The sequence below is a fragment of the Panicum hallii genome, chromosome 9, assembly GCF_002211085.1.
Source record: "Panicum hallii strain FIL2 chromosome 9, PHallii_v3.1, whole genome shotgun sequence".
NCBI lineage: Eukaryota > Viridiplantae > Streptophyta > Magnoliopsida > Poales > Poaceae > Panicum > Panicum hallii.
In genome coordinates, this window is record NC_038050.1 from 60986334 (window position 1) to 61000744 (window position 14411).

A 14411-nucleotide genomic window follows, 5' to 3' on the forward strand; every position below is an offset into this window, starting at 1 on the left:
GGATGACAAGGTGGTACTTTCTACCACTCTGCTGTCATGGCATTCAAGTCTCGCGCAAGGTGTTCGAGATTTGATTTCTTACAACTATGCAGAGAGTACAAAAGGTGTTTGGTTCTGATTCCTGGTACCGATTCGCTTCAAAAAATCTGGGATCCGAACCAAAGACCTCCATCGGACCAAGCGCTTCCGAAAAATCATCTGATTCCCGCAGTTCACTTTGGAATCAGGTGAGACATCAGATTTTTACCGATTCCCATATATTTACCCGTCTGCCATCGATTACACAACGTACCGTTTTGGTTTCTTCCCCCCTGTAGCGAACTTTTTCAGTGACCCACCCGCCGCCCCCCCCCCCCCTGACGCGCCCCCCGCCGGCCCCCCATGCGCCGCCCGCCGCCCCCCGCCGCCCCTCCCTACGGACGCCCTCCCGCCGCCCTCACGACGCGCCCCCCGCCGGCCCCTCCGCGGCCCCCCACACGTCGCCCGGCGCCCCCCGCCGCCCCTCCCTACCGACACCCTCCCACAGCTGACAGTTGTTTCAGCCAAACAGTTTTCAGCTTTCCCACAGCTGTCAGCTCACAGCAGCTTTCCCACAGCTGATTCCAGAAATTAAATTTTTAAAAATCCACAGCTGAACCAAGCACACCCTCGGAACAGAGCAACAGCTAGCACTAGTAATTTGCAACCACCACATGACACCGACCAGTGCTGAATAAATCCTACTATTTCATTTCAGCAAGCACTCGAAACCAACGGGTGGGATGCACTCGAAGCAATGACGGATGGGCACATGAGAAACCAATTGATTCTGCCTTGAGTAAAACGCAGTCGTCGTTACAGAAATGAATGTTGCTTAGATGCGAGTGCAAGTAATCTTGGCATGCATAGCCTCCTTTTAAGGGGAATAAACATGCAGGGCCTTGCTACCTCCTTTTGCAATGGATACTTGGTACAGCGGCATGTGAGAATAAGCTGATAGCATTACATTTCTCTATACTAGTTCACAACACATTCAGAATACAAGACTCTTAAGCTCTATGGTGAAGCACACAACACTAAGAAGTCCCCAAAAGTAGGAGGCCGATCTACTCCATCTGTATGTTCTACATTTCAATTGCTGCTGATTGTCGAATGGCTCGAACAGACAGCAACCAATGGTAGAAAACCATCTTAAAATGATGAAACCCATTCAGTCTTGATCCCAGCTATTTTCCATCCCCAAATGCGAAACAGATCCAATTCATTATCAACAAACTGCTTTAAGTTCATGAACCCATCCAGCTTTAAGAGCGATGACTGGCATAAAGATATTGCCATCCTAGCAATCAAGTAGATTATGCAGCACATGAGCTCTAGAAAAACAATGCAGCATATAAGCAACTGCTTTAAGATTTATGGAAATATGAAGATATGGTTCTGCAAACAAAATAAATAGTAAAAAATATCAGCATACCTGTAGGTTGTAGTTATGGCAGAATCTGCACTAATAAGGACTCGATCTTCTATGGTTCCATTCTTTCTCTTCAGAACATAGATGTTACTATTCAAGACGCTATGCTAAGATTATCAGTCAACTTTGTCTTGACTTTTGCTATACGCTCCTCATAAGAGGCTGAAATAAGAAAATTCATGAAACATTATTTCAGATGTATGAAAGTACAAGAGGAATATCTTGAAACTAAGATTTGCATTGGAAAATTAAAAATTAGGTATGCGTGCACAATGGACTGAGTTTGTTGTAAAGTACTCCATTCTCTTTTGATAAACTTATTTCACCTTAGCACAATGACCAAGAAGAAGTACTCTACTTATCATTCAATTAATCAAGTCATTATATAGTGTGAAGATTTTCCACGAGGACTCCTCGATATCGATATTATCATATGCATGCACCAATATTTTTTTAGAGGAGTTACTTTGCATGGGAATTGAAAGGGCCATTCATGTCATTCCCAAGATGGCAACTCAAATAGGACTATCAAAAGAGAATATTTCAATTTTAGAAATAGGTCTACCAAAAGAGAATGGAGGGAGTACTGTCCAAGAACGACCAAAATGGATTGCCAGAATAATGAAGAGGCGATTGGAGACTGGTATAGTCAGACATAAAGCATTGGGTTGCTCATAGGGAAACATAACAGCAGAAGAATGCTCTGCATGTGCAGACTTCAGGCTGTAAAAGACAAGGAAACTTACGCTCTGTTTGTCGTGATAGGAGAGGAATATGATTCCTCTTCTTCTGGAGTGTTTCCAGTGAATTAGATTCTGCAATGGCATCTGACTTTTAGATCATTAGGATATCAATCAAATAAAACTAAGAAAACATTTGATTGTATGTACCTGGAAAAGGTAAACAGTTCAGCGCCTCATGAAATATTTCAGCTTGGAGCATATAATGATGATATTGATCATTCAGGTGCTCAGTCAGAGACCGACTCGCATCTAAGGTGCAATAATAGTTCATCACAATTAATATCCACACAAAAGGCAAAAAGTTTTGTGAACAGATAATGAAGGCAAGTACAATGCAGAGTCTAGCTTTATACAAAATAGGACTAATTTGACAAGTCATTTCTCAAAAAATAATTGCTCAATGCCATGGTCAAAAGTTTTATATATAATTATATTTTGTTTATCCATTATGTCTAAAGCATAAGCAGAAAAATAATCATCTACAAGATCTACCATTTTTCACAGTTAAAGCAAGATCAGGAAGTAAATTTTATACAGTTAGGCAAGCAAGTGATACATCTTGCTTGCAGTGATAGTTAAATACCTCGTGAGAAAAGATGAAAATAAAATGAATTCTTAAAGTTATCTCCAAAAGTCTGACAAGACAAACCTGATGAACACATAAAGTCGGTCTTATCGAATAGACAAGATCTCAAAATCAATGGAAGCTCAGCTGCCATTTTATATTGAGGTTTCCTAGGAGTTTTAGTAATATCCAATAGTGAATCAACTACCTGTGGTAAAATAAGAAAAATCAGCAAAGGTAAGTAATCCTTACAAAACCAGGCACACAAGATTTCATCAAGTGTACATTACACCTGGTTCTTGCATGGATGTTCCCCTCATATCCATGAACTTGAGAACTCAAACATCAAGGTCAATAAACTTGCATATGTAATATATGGTGCCAACTGCCATTGCACATAACAGCATAACGTATAGGGACCTAAGTGTCAAGAGTTCACGGTTCATGGACCTAAGGGAACATCTATGCAGTGATTGACTCTTCAACAAAGAAAGCTAGTTTCACTTACAGATGGTGACTCAAGGCCTTGACCTATTAGAAATAGCACAGCTACCATGCAGCGAACTTGATGCCACAGAAAAGCGGTACCCTTGATCGTCATGTAGCATAGCTCATCATTGTTGGAACTAGAAGATATTAAGCATTTTTACTGGGCGTTGCAGGATATTGAGAACCAAAAAGAAGGCTAAAATGTAAATTTAACCTTTTGCCACATGCAGAAATAGTAAATTCTGTAATGCGCCGCCTATAGTTACTAACATTTGCTGCATCCATCTTACAGAAATTCCTGAAGTCATGTTCTCCAACAAATTTGGATGCAGCTCTCTGCATTTCCTGCTTGCAAATGGGAGTCAATAGCTCAGTAGACATGTGCACTTATCTAGCAACTACAGGCATCAAGGGAAATGTAAGTACCAATATATCCAAGTCCCCTTTCCAAAATAAGTATTTATATTCCCTGCTCAAACAGGTGAATCTGCAAAATAGCATGGGAGAAAAATCAAAATTTGATCAATAATCGCAAAGCACAATCACAGGATAACTGGGCATAACAACCAGATCAAAAAGTGGGAACTATTCATCTTACTTAAAAAAATGGAAAGGAGAAAATATATAACTTCCTTGGCTCCTTTTAACAATTAACAGTTATTGATAGATAGATGCTCATTTGCAAAATTGTACATCTACTCTTGCAAGAAGAAAGAAAAAAAAAAACACAAAAAAACACATGATTGAGCTAACCTTGCATGAAAATCTGCTGGAACAGGACACCAACCTAGTACACGTATGTCTTGTGGAAGAATTCTATTCAATACCTTCACATAATCAATTTCTGTGGTAAAAAAAAATCTTAGTTAGAAAGAACAATTGTTAGAAAAGCTAAGATGCAATTGAGACATCTACTAGGACAGGAATATATAAAATGCTTTTGATAGGGGAAAATCGAGGTTTTCCCTGGATATCAAGTCGTTTAAGCAACAAATCAGATCATGTACTCATATGACTGCATTCCTTGTTGTCTACACTGTAAGATTGGGTATAATGCGTGGGATGTATTGCATTGAGCCTCTAGGGCGAATATATAGGAGTACATGGCTTGGAGGGCAAGTAGCCTCTCCTAGAGATAAGGAAGGTAGCGGTAGCGGCAGCGCAGGAGGAGGGAGGGGCAGCGCTGGGCCAGATGCGCCTGGGGAGACGACGAGGGGAAGCGGCACCGAGGCAGCCCGACGAGATTTAATCACCACGGGAGGTAGGTCCATCTGCTCTGCCTGAACACGATGGCACGGCGGATCAGAGGGATCCGCGCGCAGATCCTACGAGGGCGCTGCCCCTAGAGGAGACCGATCTCCCTGGGGGCGGCGCAAGGGCAGCGGAAGCCGGAGGCCTAGGGTTTGAACCTAGCTCATGATACCATGTAAGATTGGGTATAATGCGTGGGGTGTATTGCATTGAGCCTCTAGGGCGAATATATAGGAGTACATGGCTTGGAGGGCAAGTAGCCTCTCCTAGAGATGAGGAAGGTTATCCCGGGATTACAATCAATCCTAAACTAACCATATCCGGAGTTGCCTAATATACTCTAACATACACCACTACAGGAACACAAGGCAGAAGCATACCAGATCTTTCATTTTGCATGTCCCCTCCAACATCCTTTATGTCCGATCGTAGATATAAGGAAATCACCTGCATGTTGCAAAATGGGTAAAGCATCTCTTTCATGCATACTGCACATTACAGATAACTTCACTGCTCCAGTTTCAACACAATAGTCAATACCAAACAAAAAAAAAGAACAAATGATACAATTTTAAGTGGATATAATCAACATTCTTTAAATCTCTGACTAATTAAATTCTTTAGAAAAGAAAACATATGCTTCTAGATGTGTAACAATGTTTCATACAAATTTAAAATCTAATTGCATTTTGGAGACCAGAAGTCCAAGACTGTCTGTAAAGGAAACAAGGGAGAAGTAAGTGATGTCAGCATAAGTCGTTTTTATTTGGCTTTGCCAAGTTACACAGTAATCACTCCTATAATCAATAGCAACAAAGTATTTATTCAGTAGACATGATTTCTTGTGATTCTGCTGCTACCTGTCCAGAAGCAGAAACTCCTTTGTCAGTTCTCCCACACCTCGAATAACATGATTCTTTTCTACTGCCAACCATAAGTTTTGCTCTTTCCAGTGCTTTGAAAATCTCAGACTGACAAAACATGAAGATAGAGCTTCTTGAGCAAACTTTCAATGACTTTGAAAATAGCAAAGCAAATAGCCCATGGGGAAAATTACCTCAACTGTTGGCTCCGTGTTACCTTCTGAAGAAAAGCCATAGAATCTGCATAGGATCAAGCAAAGTCATATGAAAGGGTGAGAGAAAAGGCAGGCACAAGTAATACAAGTTAACCAGTTAAGAACAGAGCACAGATGCAGATGCCAACTGAAGATCAACATAACAAAATTAGAGAAGGAACATTGGGGTTTATTTAATATTGTACGGATCAAACTTGAGCAGTTTAGTAACACACTGGGTAACAATGGTTTTATAGTACAGCAAAGTTTGATCTACAAAGAGACTCAGTTTAAGAAGGAAATGCTCTTGAGATTCAGCATTTAGTTTGCTTCCATTCGATCAGAGACTAGTGCGATTCTAATGGAATAGTGATTCATCAGAAACCATTAAAGCAATGATTACCAATTCAAAAATTTACAAATAATAAAATGAATAAGCAAGCTAAATCAAGCATGCATGTTCTATTCAGAGAATAACACACCTCTGGCCGAAATACATGACTTTGAGAGCAACTAGTCGCTTTGAGCAGTGACTTAAAATCCCATCCTGGCGACCTGTGCATTAAACAGAAAAATTCAGTAGAATTCTACAGAATAGTTGTAATGTAGTTAGTGTTCCCAAGTAGTCAAGGGAAAAGGAAACCTAAATGTGGGCATACTGAACATTTGTGGAAATGAAAGTAAACACACTTATCATAATAAGAATCATCCTAAAAGGCTAAAATAGGTATAGTTGGTGTATCTTCAGTAGCACCTCTTCTTTTAGTTCGTTTGTTTGAATCGTCAGGCAAACCATTGCCTTCCACATTTCTGTTGCGCTGTAGGTCAAAAGTATATATTAATTAGAATCGCTCTCGGTAAAAAATGAATCAGATCAGATAAGAATTTGTTTAAAAATACGTACCTGTATTTCATTTTCTGTAGATATTATTGAGTGATAAAATGGAGCGCTCAAATCTTTTTCCAAAGGGCTACTTTGATGGAATTTCCCATTGTGCCGTGCTTCTGGGTTACTTCCATATAAACATGAACTGGCAACTGCAACAGACCTAACACTATCGTCCTGTAGAAGAACAGAGTTCGGCAAAGCATCAACGGCAAGAACCTCAAGATACATGATAGAAGTTCAAGGATGAAATACATTGACCTGTATGCAAATGCAACATCAAGATAATTTGAATCCTACATATGCATATGAATTGTCCTAAAGTATTGTTTGAATCTTGTGTGCATCATGTGTCATGCTTGAGTTCCACAAATTTATATGAGTATGCATATGGTGTTGACGATTGCCATCTAGATAAGTCGAAATTCGTTTTCAAATAACCATGGTCATGGGGAAGTTAAGGTCACTAGTCTAATATAATTATAAAAATTGGACCTTCCTTTTAGCATGTAATCTCTTGGCGGCAGATAACCTCTACAAGTTTCTCAAATCTCTCTGTAATTCATGTCACCACATTAATGGCATGTTATAACAAAGATTAACATGCTGTAACAATTTATAGACAGAAAAACAACCTTAAAAAGAACGCCCTTTTTGCAAAGGCCTGGAGGCAAGGCTATCACAAGCTCAGATGAAGTCATTGCTGCAGTTTCACCCTAACTGAATCGTTATAGTTAGTGCCGTAGTGGCCACATTTCCTCAGAGATTTCTTATGATCTTATCTTTCAATTAGCCTACCCCAACTTGCTTGGGACAAAAGGCTAAGTTGTTGTTGTTGTTGTTATCTTTCAATTGAAACAAGAAAACAACAGAACTACAAAGCTTCCATTTTCCAGCTAGCGAGCTATGGAAGGAACAGCTATTGCAAATTGTACTGATGCCTCACACAATATAGTATTCTCAAAAAACATTTACATGGTATAAGATTGTAAACAAACAAGTAATAAGCTTGTCAATTCCTTCATGTCTGTAAGCTTAAGTAACGAAACTGCTTTAACCCATTGTGTCTACATACCTTGAATCTGCAGGTACAACTCGAAGCAGCCTTGGCCAGATTCTGGTTCTCCCTCTCTAACTCCTAGCCACACCCAACCCAGCAATTGAGGAAGAAAAATTAATATCACCTAGGCGAAGAAAGCAAGCACAAGCCATGACTGCGGCTAGGGTTCCACCTGCACGCGCATCCGCAGCGCGCTGACCTCCGCCTGCAGCGCCGCCGCCGTCTCTGTCTCCGCCGCCGCCATGGTACGGAGCCCTAGCCGCGCCCGGTAAGAGGAATCTGTGCTCGCGGCCGCTGCTACTACCGCCACCAGCCCGGTAGTCCGCTACTGCCATTGCACTAACGGGTCCCGTTAGACAGGGCCTCGTCGTATGGAATCGGACCCGTTAAGGGGAGAGGCGGGGCTTTGACAGTTTGTTTGACTGGTCAAATCGCGGCGGTTAGAATTACCTGCAGGGGATTAAGGCGCCCGTTACCTGATGCAGCAACGAACGAGGGAAGAAATGGGAGATCATCATCAGATAGATCCTGTTGACTCGGGCAGTCATCTCCCACTCCTCGATCACAGTGGTTCAGCCAGATCGTCCTCTATAAATACGAAGTCACATCTCACAGCGAGAGCATCCAGCTGCAGAAGAGACTGTTTGCGAGTTGGATAGGAAGAAGCTGAACCGTTCGACCGACCGATCGATCGAGAATGGCGGGAGGCAAGGGCGCCCTGCTGCTGTGCATTGCCATCGTCTTGCTGGCGATCGGGAATGGCGGCGCGGAGGCGAGGAAGCAGGGGAAGCAGTCCCTGGGGTTCTACGAGCTGCGGCGGGGCGAGTTCTCCATGGTCGTCACCAGCTGGGGCGCCACCATCCTCGCCGTCAGGATCCCCGACAAGAACGGTGAGTGAGCACTGAGCACTTGCACTGCTCGATCTTCCTTCTTCTCCAATTTCGATTTGATTGATCTTGGGTCTGTTTGCGCCTGCAGGGCACACCGGCGACGTCGTTCTTGGCTACAAGGACATCGGATCTTACGTGGTGAGAATTCCACGCATGGTTATCACCTTTTTTCTTGTCGCGAGTTGTAAGGAAATTGTTAATGCTGTATATTTGATTGGGAAAAAAAATTCAAGAACGACACGACCTACTTCGGCGCGCTGGTGGGTCGCGTGGCGAACCGCATCGCCGGCGGGCGCTTCACCATCAGGGACCGCCCCTACCACACGTTCCGGAACGACGGCAACAACACGCTCCACGGCGGCCACCGCGGGTTCAACCAGGTGTTCTGGTCCGTCCGCGAGCGCGTCACCGGCGAGTTCCCGCACATCACCTTCTCCTACCGCAGCTACGACGGCGAGCAGGGGTTCCCGGGCGCCCTGGACGTGCTCGTCACCTACAAGATCGACGGCGACTTCTCCTACAGCGTCACCATGTACGCCCGGCCGCTCGACAAGCCCACCCCCGTGAACCTCGCGCAGCACACGTACTGGAACCTCCGCGGCCACGGCAACGGCACCGTCCTTGGCCACGCCGTCCAGATCTTCGCGTCCGCGGTGACGCCTGTCGGCGGCGGCCTCATCCCGACGGGCGCCGTCACGCCCGTCGCCGGGACGCCCTTCGACTTCCGGGCCCCCGCGGCGCCAGGCGCGCGCATCGCGGAGGTGGAGGGCGGGTACGACATCAACTTCGTGCTCGACGGCGCGGCGGACGGGCAGGGGGTGCGCAAGGTGGTGGTGGTGAGCGAGCCGGACTCCGGCCGCGTGATGGAGCTGTGGGGGGACCAGCCCGGGCTGCAGTTCTACACCGGCAACTTCCTCAAGGGCGACGTGGGCAAGGGCGGCGCCGTCTACGCCAAGCACGGCGGGATGTGCCTGGAGACGCAGGACTACCCGGACGCCGTGCACGAGCCGGGGTTCCCCCGCGAGGTGTACCGCCCGGGGCAGGTGTACAAGCACTACATGCTCTACAAGTTTTCGCTCAAAAAATAGATGCGGCGTGCGTGCTAGGATTCGAGTAAGGAGTTCTTGAAACTTGATCGTCTGTAATTTAGCAGGCTTCGCCTCTGTTTAGCTTAGAAGTTGCAAGGAAGATATATATGGCTCAAATGTGTGCAAAATTCGTCAGAGTTAAACTAAATGTACATCTTTGCATGAACTATGATGTGCCAAGTAGTTTCAAATTTTTTTGAAACTTCAATATACGTTTTTGGATGAACTTTTACCGGTTTCAAAATCTAGCCATTTTCACCAAAGATGAAACTATGCTCGTTACTCTCTATTTCTCCTGGTCCGTTGCAAAGAAGTGAGCATCGAGTATCGAGAATATAATTTTCTTGCCCTCGAAAGAAATACCATTTTTGTATAACACCAACATAGAAATGGAGACGTAATAGCCCAATTTCTCCAAAATGGCACTCATTTGTCTTTTTTTTTGGCAAGGAGAAATCACACTCTTTTTTATCGGTTAAACTTTGTCCAAAATAGAGGGCGCTCAGATCTTATGGGCGTTTTCCTGCAAAATGATTAAAAAAATAAGTACCACGTATTCGAATGTGGCTAGCATCACACCAATAGTCCTGATGTTAGACAAACCGCGTATCTGTTTGCAGTTATCTAATTCGATTTTTGATGGCGGTATGACTCAAAGAGCAACCTAGAAATAACCGTGCACTAGGGAGCACCTGAACAACCGAGCACAGTGGAGACAAGAGACAACAACGCCACCATGGCACATATAATCAGGTCCTCCAACAAACACAATAACAGCCTTTGTTTAGCATCAGCTAAGCACAATTCAAACAGCTCAGGACTTCATGCTCCATTTTACAAAAAAAAAAGATACTGCATAAAACCACACAATGACACGATCAGTTGTTAGTATGGCAATAATTCTTGTATTGGAGGTAACAGAGCTCGTTGGTAAATCAGAGTGGAATCAGAGGACCACATGACAATACTATCAATCTTAACTTAGCAAGACCAGATATTCAAGGTTATAAAAAAAATTCACTAAGCTCAAATCTTATTGACAGAAGATTATGGTGCTCATTTAAGGAACTGGTGAAACATTTTAATGAGGTCTCACTGAATTCACATGCATATTCATCAGATAAAAAAACTCAATAAAACAGTCTCAGCAATGATGGTTTTCAATAATTTAAATTTGCAATTTTAGACAACCCGGTGGCCAACTCTTTGCTTCAGTTCATCTAACAAGTTTAGGTCCTAACAGGGCCAGCAAAATTTGGTCCTAACAACAAAACCCGGTGCTATCATCACGTGATCACTCTTCATCCTCATCACCATCACCTCCTCCACCAGAAGCCTTCTTCTGGTTCTTTCTCTTCACTCTTCCAGGCTCACCACCACCGAGCGGGCTGGTAAGGGAGAAGTCAATGTGCTTCTCAGAGTCAACTCTGACCATGAATGAGGGAATGTTTACAAGCTGCCTCCCAACTCTGCACAAAAAGATCAAATTTAAATGGGAAGAACTCAATGCAATGGAAAATAGCATATTAAATAAACAGCAAAAATTTCATCAATAAATCAAAGGGCACATACGATATCATATTGACAGTATGTAACAGTTACCAAATTGGTGTGGATTCAAACTGAGAAACCCTTGCATGATTAAATTTATTGTGCACAAATCAAGCGTCCAGCATGTCAACCAGTTAACCAGTAAGAATGTAACCATAGCTCAAACATAGCTAAAATAAACTTATACAAGGTTCTGCACATGACATTGCTAAAGCTCAAGCACAAACAAAAGGTTGAGACCTCGAATAAATAAACTAAGCTAAACAGGTTGCCACAGTTACCTACTTGTCGATCCAAATGATTGTTCATTAGAAAGTGAAGTAAAAGCACATTTACAGGCACTCAGAATGAAAAGGACATTTGAGTCATTGGCCTTTTGACCTCATAGATACATTAGCAAAAGTAGTTCCTCACTGTGCCACCAAATGTATCAAAAGCACCTTATTGCAAAACAAAAATAAATAAATGAAGGAGCCATAACAGTGTTATGCTTCAAAAGTTAAGGGACATCAGAGAAAATATGACTGCAACATTACACACAAAGTGTCTCAGACGACCGTCGTGAGTTGCATAAGGTTTCTCATCACATGGCCCAAAACACAAACAGAACAAGAGATGGTTTGGTTTGCGACAGCACTTAAAACTGTCAAACAATGACCATAAGTAAAGAAATTGGCATTCAACCCTAACTTCACAATAATCCGTACGCATTCCATGACACTAGCCATCTCAAGCAAATGCAATACAAACATAAACACAAGGTCTAGAACTGTTATGGTATACCTAATGTGGCGTTGCCTGATGAGCACACGAGCATGATGGATGGACTTTGCCATGCCATTCTTGAAGATAATGGTCTGAAGACGACGCTGAAGGAAGTTCTCAACAGTGAGCGCAAGAACGTAATCGAGCTTGTTCTGGCCCTCACCGAGGAGACCATAGCGGTTCATGCGGCGCAGGAGTGCCTCGCCCTCGAAGATACGGCGGGGGTTCTTCTCGTCAAGGGTGAGGAGCTCCCTTGCAGCATTCCGGATGCGGCTGAGGGCATACTGCACACGCCACAGCTCGCGCTTGCACCTCAGGCCATACTCACCAACCAGCTTCAGCTCAGCATCAAGGCGCTCCTTCTCATACGGACGCCTTGGCTTCTTGAAAGTTTTACCATCTGCATCAAACAAACATTGGGAGAATTAGCAGGACAAACAAAACAAACACATTCTAGGCATCAGCAAAAATTACAAACATTCAAGTTATGTAGCAAAACAGCAAACGAACAAAATATTTGGGTTCGTTCGTCAACCACTAAAGGTTTCTAATACAAAATGCAATTCAGGATTCCACATCCTAACAAGCAAATCTGATATTTGGTGGGTCCAGATTTCAGTATCTTTTTTTCCCAACAGTTGGCAACCGTTGTAAAATCAAATCGATATAATGGAACTTTGATTTTTAAAGTTTCCGGATTGATCATAACAAACAATCATACAGCTTAATCTACGATAACAAAGAACTCAGCTGACCAAATTATATTTGACTTTATGCAGGTCTACATGCCTTAACTATAGCAAAACACTAAATCTCTTGGAGGGCATCAAGGATATGCTCCAGATTACAAATACAGTGATTGATCTCGAGTTGCGGTCTCCTAGATTCAAATGCACAAGGAAATGACTTCAAGAACATAGCGGATCATGGCAATATGGAGGCAGTGGGTTGCTTACAGTTGCGGTAGAAGCTGACGTGCACCATGGCTGATGCTGCCTCCGCCGCCCGCCGCCGGTCTCGGGCGCCGCCGCCGCGAGGTGTGCTATGACTTGCAAGGGGGAGGTGGGAAGGCGAATGAGGCTGTGGAGGCGGCGCACTTATAGAGGAGGCGCTAAACCCTAACCCTAGAGCTTAATGTTATATGGGCCTTGCTATGTGGGCTTTTTTATGCTAGGATGGGCTGGGTATCCTTATGGGCCCTCGGTCGTGAACTTCTTAATTCCCTTTCTCTTATTTCTTTTTTTGTTGTTTTCGATAAAATCTTATTTGTTATTTATTAATCGACTCTCGCTGCCTGTTTGCACTTCTTTTGCAGTTCAGATTTTGTTTTGCTAAACCTGAACAGTCATCCCTACGCTAGTGTGATTCAGTTTACCCTCTAATCGAAGTTCTTTTTTTTGAAACGCATTACGATCACGAAATCTCATACACGCATGCATACATTTTTTTTGAAGGACTGCATAGATAATTCTATAAATACATAGATGCATGTATTAACTGTATGGGCATCTTTAGGCCGGCATACATTGAAATTAACAAGGTTTCCATAGACCCTTTCCTTTTGAGCAGCGCGTGTCGCTCCCCGCTGTGAACCATCGTGTCAGGTCAGAAATTTATGATACTAAAAATTTAAGTCCTCGCCTTAACGAATGGAGTGTTACGAATTGCTCAACTTCGTTTGCATCCAAAGTCCTATTTCATCTATATCCATTAGTGCAATATTATTTATTGTAAGATAATAAATTGTTAGGGCTAGCCGTGCGTTTGCTCTATTGCACGGCAACCTAAATTTACTATCCACATCCCCTTCTCACCCTGCGCAGCGGCACATGCAAGCAATTTCAAAAATTAAAAAAATTATAATTCTTAAACCATTCATCAAATTTAAATTCCGATTGCATAATTATACCTCTTTTGAAGAAACCTTCAAATTGCTTTATGTGTAATGGAAAAATACTAAAATAAATTAGTTAAAATGCTCAACTAATCTGCTAAAGTTGCATTTGATTAATCATGCAATATACATTCACCTACCCAATAAAATTATTTATCCTCATCCACTAATAATACCAAACAATCTATTTTCACAATTTGAACATCAATATCCACTTAACTGAACTCATGCATGTGAACACAACATTTTGTAAAGTCATAAGAAATTTTTGCAAATATTATAAGCAAATTAGAATACACTAAAAGGTATTTTCTCACAAGAAAATATATCAATTAAATATAGTGGTGCGAGATCTTATTTTGAAATTTTTATTGAAACAAAACAATTGTGTAATTGGATTTTGATTTTGATGCTCAATTTTGAAACTACGATCTTTTCCCATTTTGAAATTCCGTGCATGCATGTGCTTACGTCATTCGTCTTTTTTTCTTCTCTCCTTACCCCTCGTATGCATGCACACACCCACGCATACACACATCTTTGTAAAACCGGAGGCAAAGCGTGTCCCTTCTTTAACCGCATGTGCTTCTTTCTTAGAGGATTTTCTTCATGCTATGCCCAATTTGCTCATTACCCCCTTATCGACCCTCGCTCTTGTCTCTTTCCAAAAAAAAAAAAAAATCCCGTTCTCGTTATTGTTTGCAACGCTCTGGCTCTCTTAT

At 42.7% G+C, this 14411-nt stretch overlaps 3 protein-coding genes and 2 non-coding genes across 7 annotated transcripts; 1 reads left to right on the top strand and 4 right to left on the bottom strand.

Annotated features, from left to right (window-relative positions):
- Positions 1 to 783: 783 nt before the first annotated feature.
- On the bottom strand, positions 784 to 8091 carry LOC112874499 (tRNA pseudouridine(38/39) synthase). 3 transcript variants are annotated; one of them, XM_025937840.1, is made up of 18 exons: positions 7952 to 8091; positions 7674 to 7829; positions 7517 to 7579; positions 6460 to 6618; positions 6310 to 6373; positions 6038 to 6110; positions 5556 to 5601; positions 5359 to 5469; positions 4879 to 4945; positions 4001 to 4091; positions 3674 to 3734; positions 3462 to 3592; positions 3267 to 3384; positions 2843 to 2966; positions 2341 to 2442; positions 2197 to 2277; positions 1454 to 1612; positions 784 to 1318 (listed from the first exon to the last, which is right to left on the bottom strand). In XM_025937840.1, exons 2-17 carry the CDS (start codon positions 7743 to 7745, stop codon positions 1545 to 1547), a joined length of 1431 nt encoding a protein of 476 aa, XP_025793625.1. In that variant the 5' UTR covers positions 7746 to 7829; positions 7952 to 8091; the 3' UTR covers positions 784 to 1318; positions 1454 to 1544. The 3 variants fall into 3 exon arrangements, with proteins under 3 accessions (XP_025793625.1, XP_025793627.1, XP_025793626.1); XM_025937842.1 differs by lacking the exon at positions 7952 to 8091 and having other exon boundaries at positions 2197 to 2265; positions 7674 to 7858; XM_025937841.1 differs by lacking the exon at positions 7952 to 8091 and having other exon boundaries at positions 784 to 1352; positions 7674 to 7858.
- An 82-nt stretch (positions 8092 to 8173) lies between these two features.
- Positions 8174 to 9615, top strand: LOC112874503 (aldose 1-epimerase-like). Its single transcript, XM_025937847.1, has 3 exons — positions 8174 to 8391; positions 8480 to 8529; positions 8625 to 9615. The coding sequence occupies exons 1-3, from the start codon at positions 8199 to 8201 to the stop codon at positions 9477 to 9479; spliced, it is 1098 nt and encodes a 365-aa protein (XP_025793632.1). The 5' UTR covers positions 8174 to 8198; the 3' UTR covers positions 9480 to 9615.
- A 923-nt stretch (positions 9616 to 10538) lies between these two features.
- Positions 10539 to 12886, bottom strand: LOC112874502 (40S ribosomal protein S9-2). Its single transcript, XM_025937846.1, has 3 exons — positions 12752 to 12886; positions 11814 to 12195; positions 10539 to 10948 (listed from the first exon to the last, which is right to left on the bottom strand). Exons 1-3 carry the CDS (start codon positions 12777 to 12779, stop codon positions 10774 to 10776), a joined length of 585 nt encoding a protein of 194 aa, XP_025793631.1. The 5' UTR covers positions 12780 to 12886; the 3' UTR covers positions 10539 to 10773.
- LOC112878370 lies at positions 11366 to 11453 on the bottom strand. The gene has a single exon (XR_003225700.1). It is a non-coding gene; the product is annotated as a small nucleolar RNA Z162 (small nucleolar RNA).
- Positions 11535 to 11624, bottom strand: LOC112878369. The gene has a single exon (XR_003225699.1). It is a non-coding gene; the product is annotated as a small nucleolar RNA Z161/Z228 (small nucleolar RNA).
- Positions 12887 to 14411: the final 1525 nt, after the last annotated feature.

Coding starts and splice junctions, on each gene's coding strand:
- LOC112874502 (XM_025937846.1), bottom strand. CDS start 12,779: ATGGTGCACGTCAGCTTCTACCGCAACT. Junction 12,196..12,751: donor CGTCAGCTTCTACCGCAACT/GTAAGCAACCCA, acceptor TGTTTGATGCAG/ATGGTAAAACTTTCAAGAAG. Junction 10,949..11,813: donor ATCAGGCAACGCCACATTAG/GTATACCATAAC, acceptor CTTTTTGTGCAG/AGTTGGGAGGCAGCTTGTAA.
- LOC112874499 (XM_025937840.1), bottom strand. CDS start 7,745: ATGGCGGCGGCGGAGACAGAGACGGCGGCGGCGCTGCAGGCGGAGGTC. Junction 2,967..3,266: donor AAGGCCTTGAGTCACCATCT/GTAAGTGAAACT, acceptor ATTTTACCACAG/GTAGTTGATTCACTATTGGA. Junction 2,443..2,842: donor CGACTTTATGTGTTCATCAG/GTTTGTCTTGTC, acceptor ATTGCACCTTAG/ATGCGAGTCGGTCTCTGACT.
- LOC112874503 (XM_025937847.1), top strand. CDS start 8,199: ATGGCGGGAGGCAAGGGCGCCCTGCTGCTGTGCATTGCCATCGTCTTG. Junction 8,392..8,479: donor CAGGATCCCCGACAAGAACG/GTGAGTGAGCAC, acceptor TTGCGCCTGCAG/GGCACACCGGCGACGTCGTT. Junction 8,530..8,624: donor AGGACATCGGATCTTACGTG/GTGAGAATTCCA, acceptor AAAAAATTCAAG/AACGACACGACCTACTTCGG.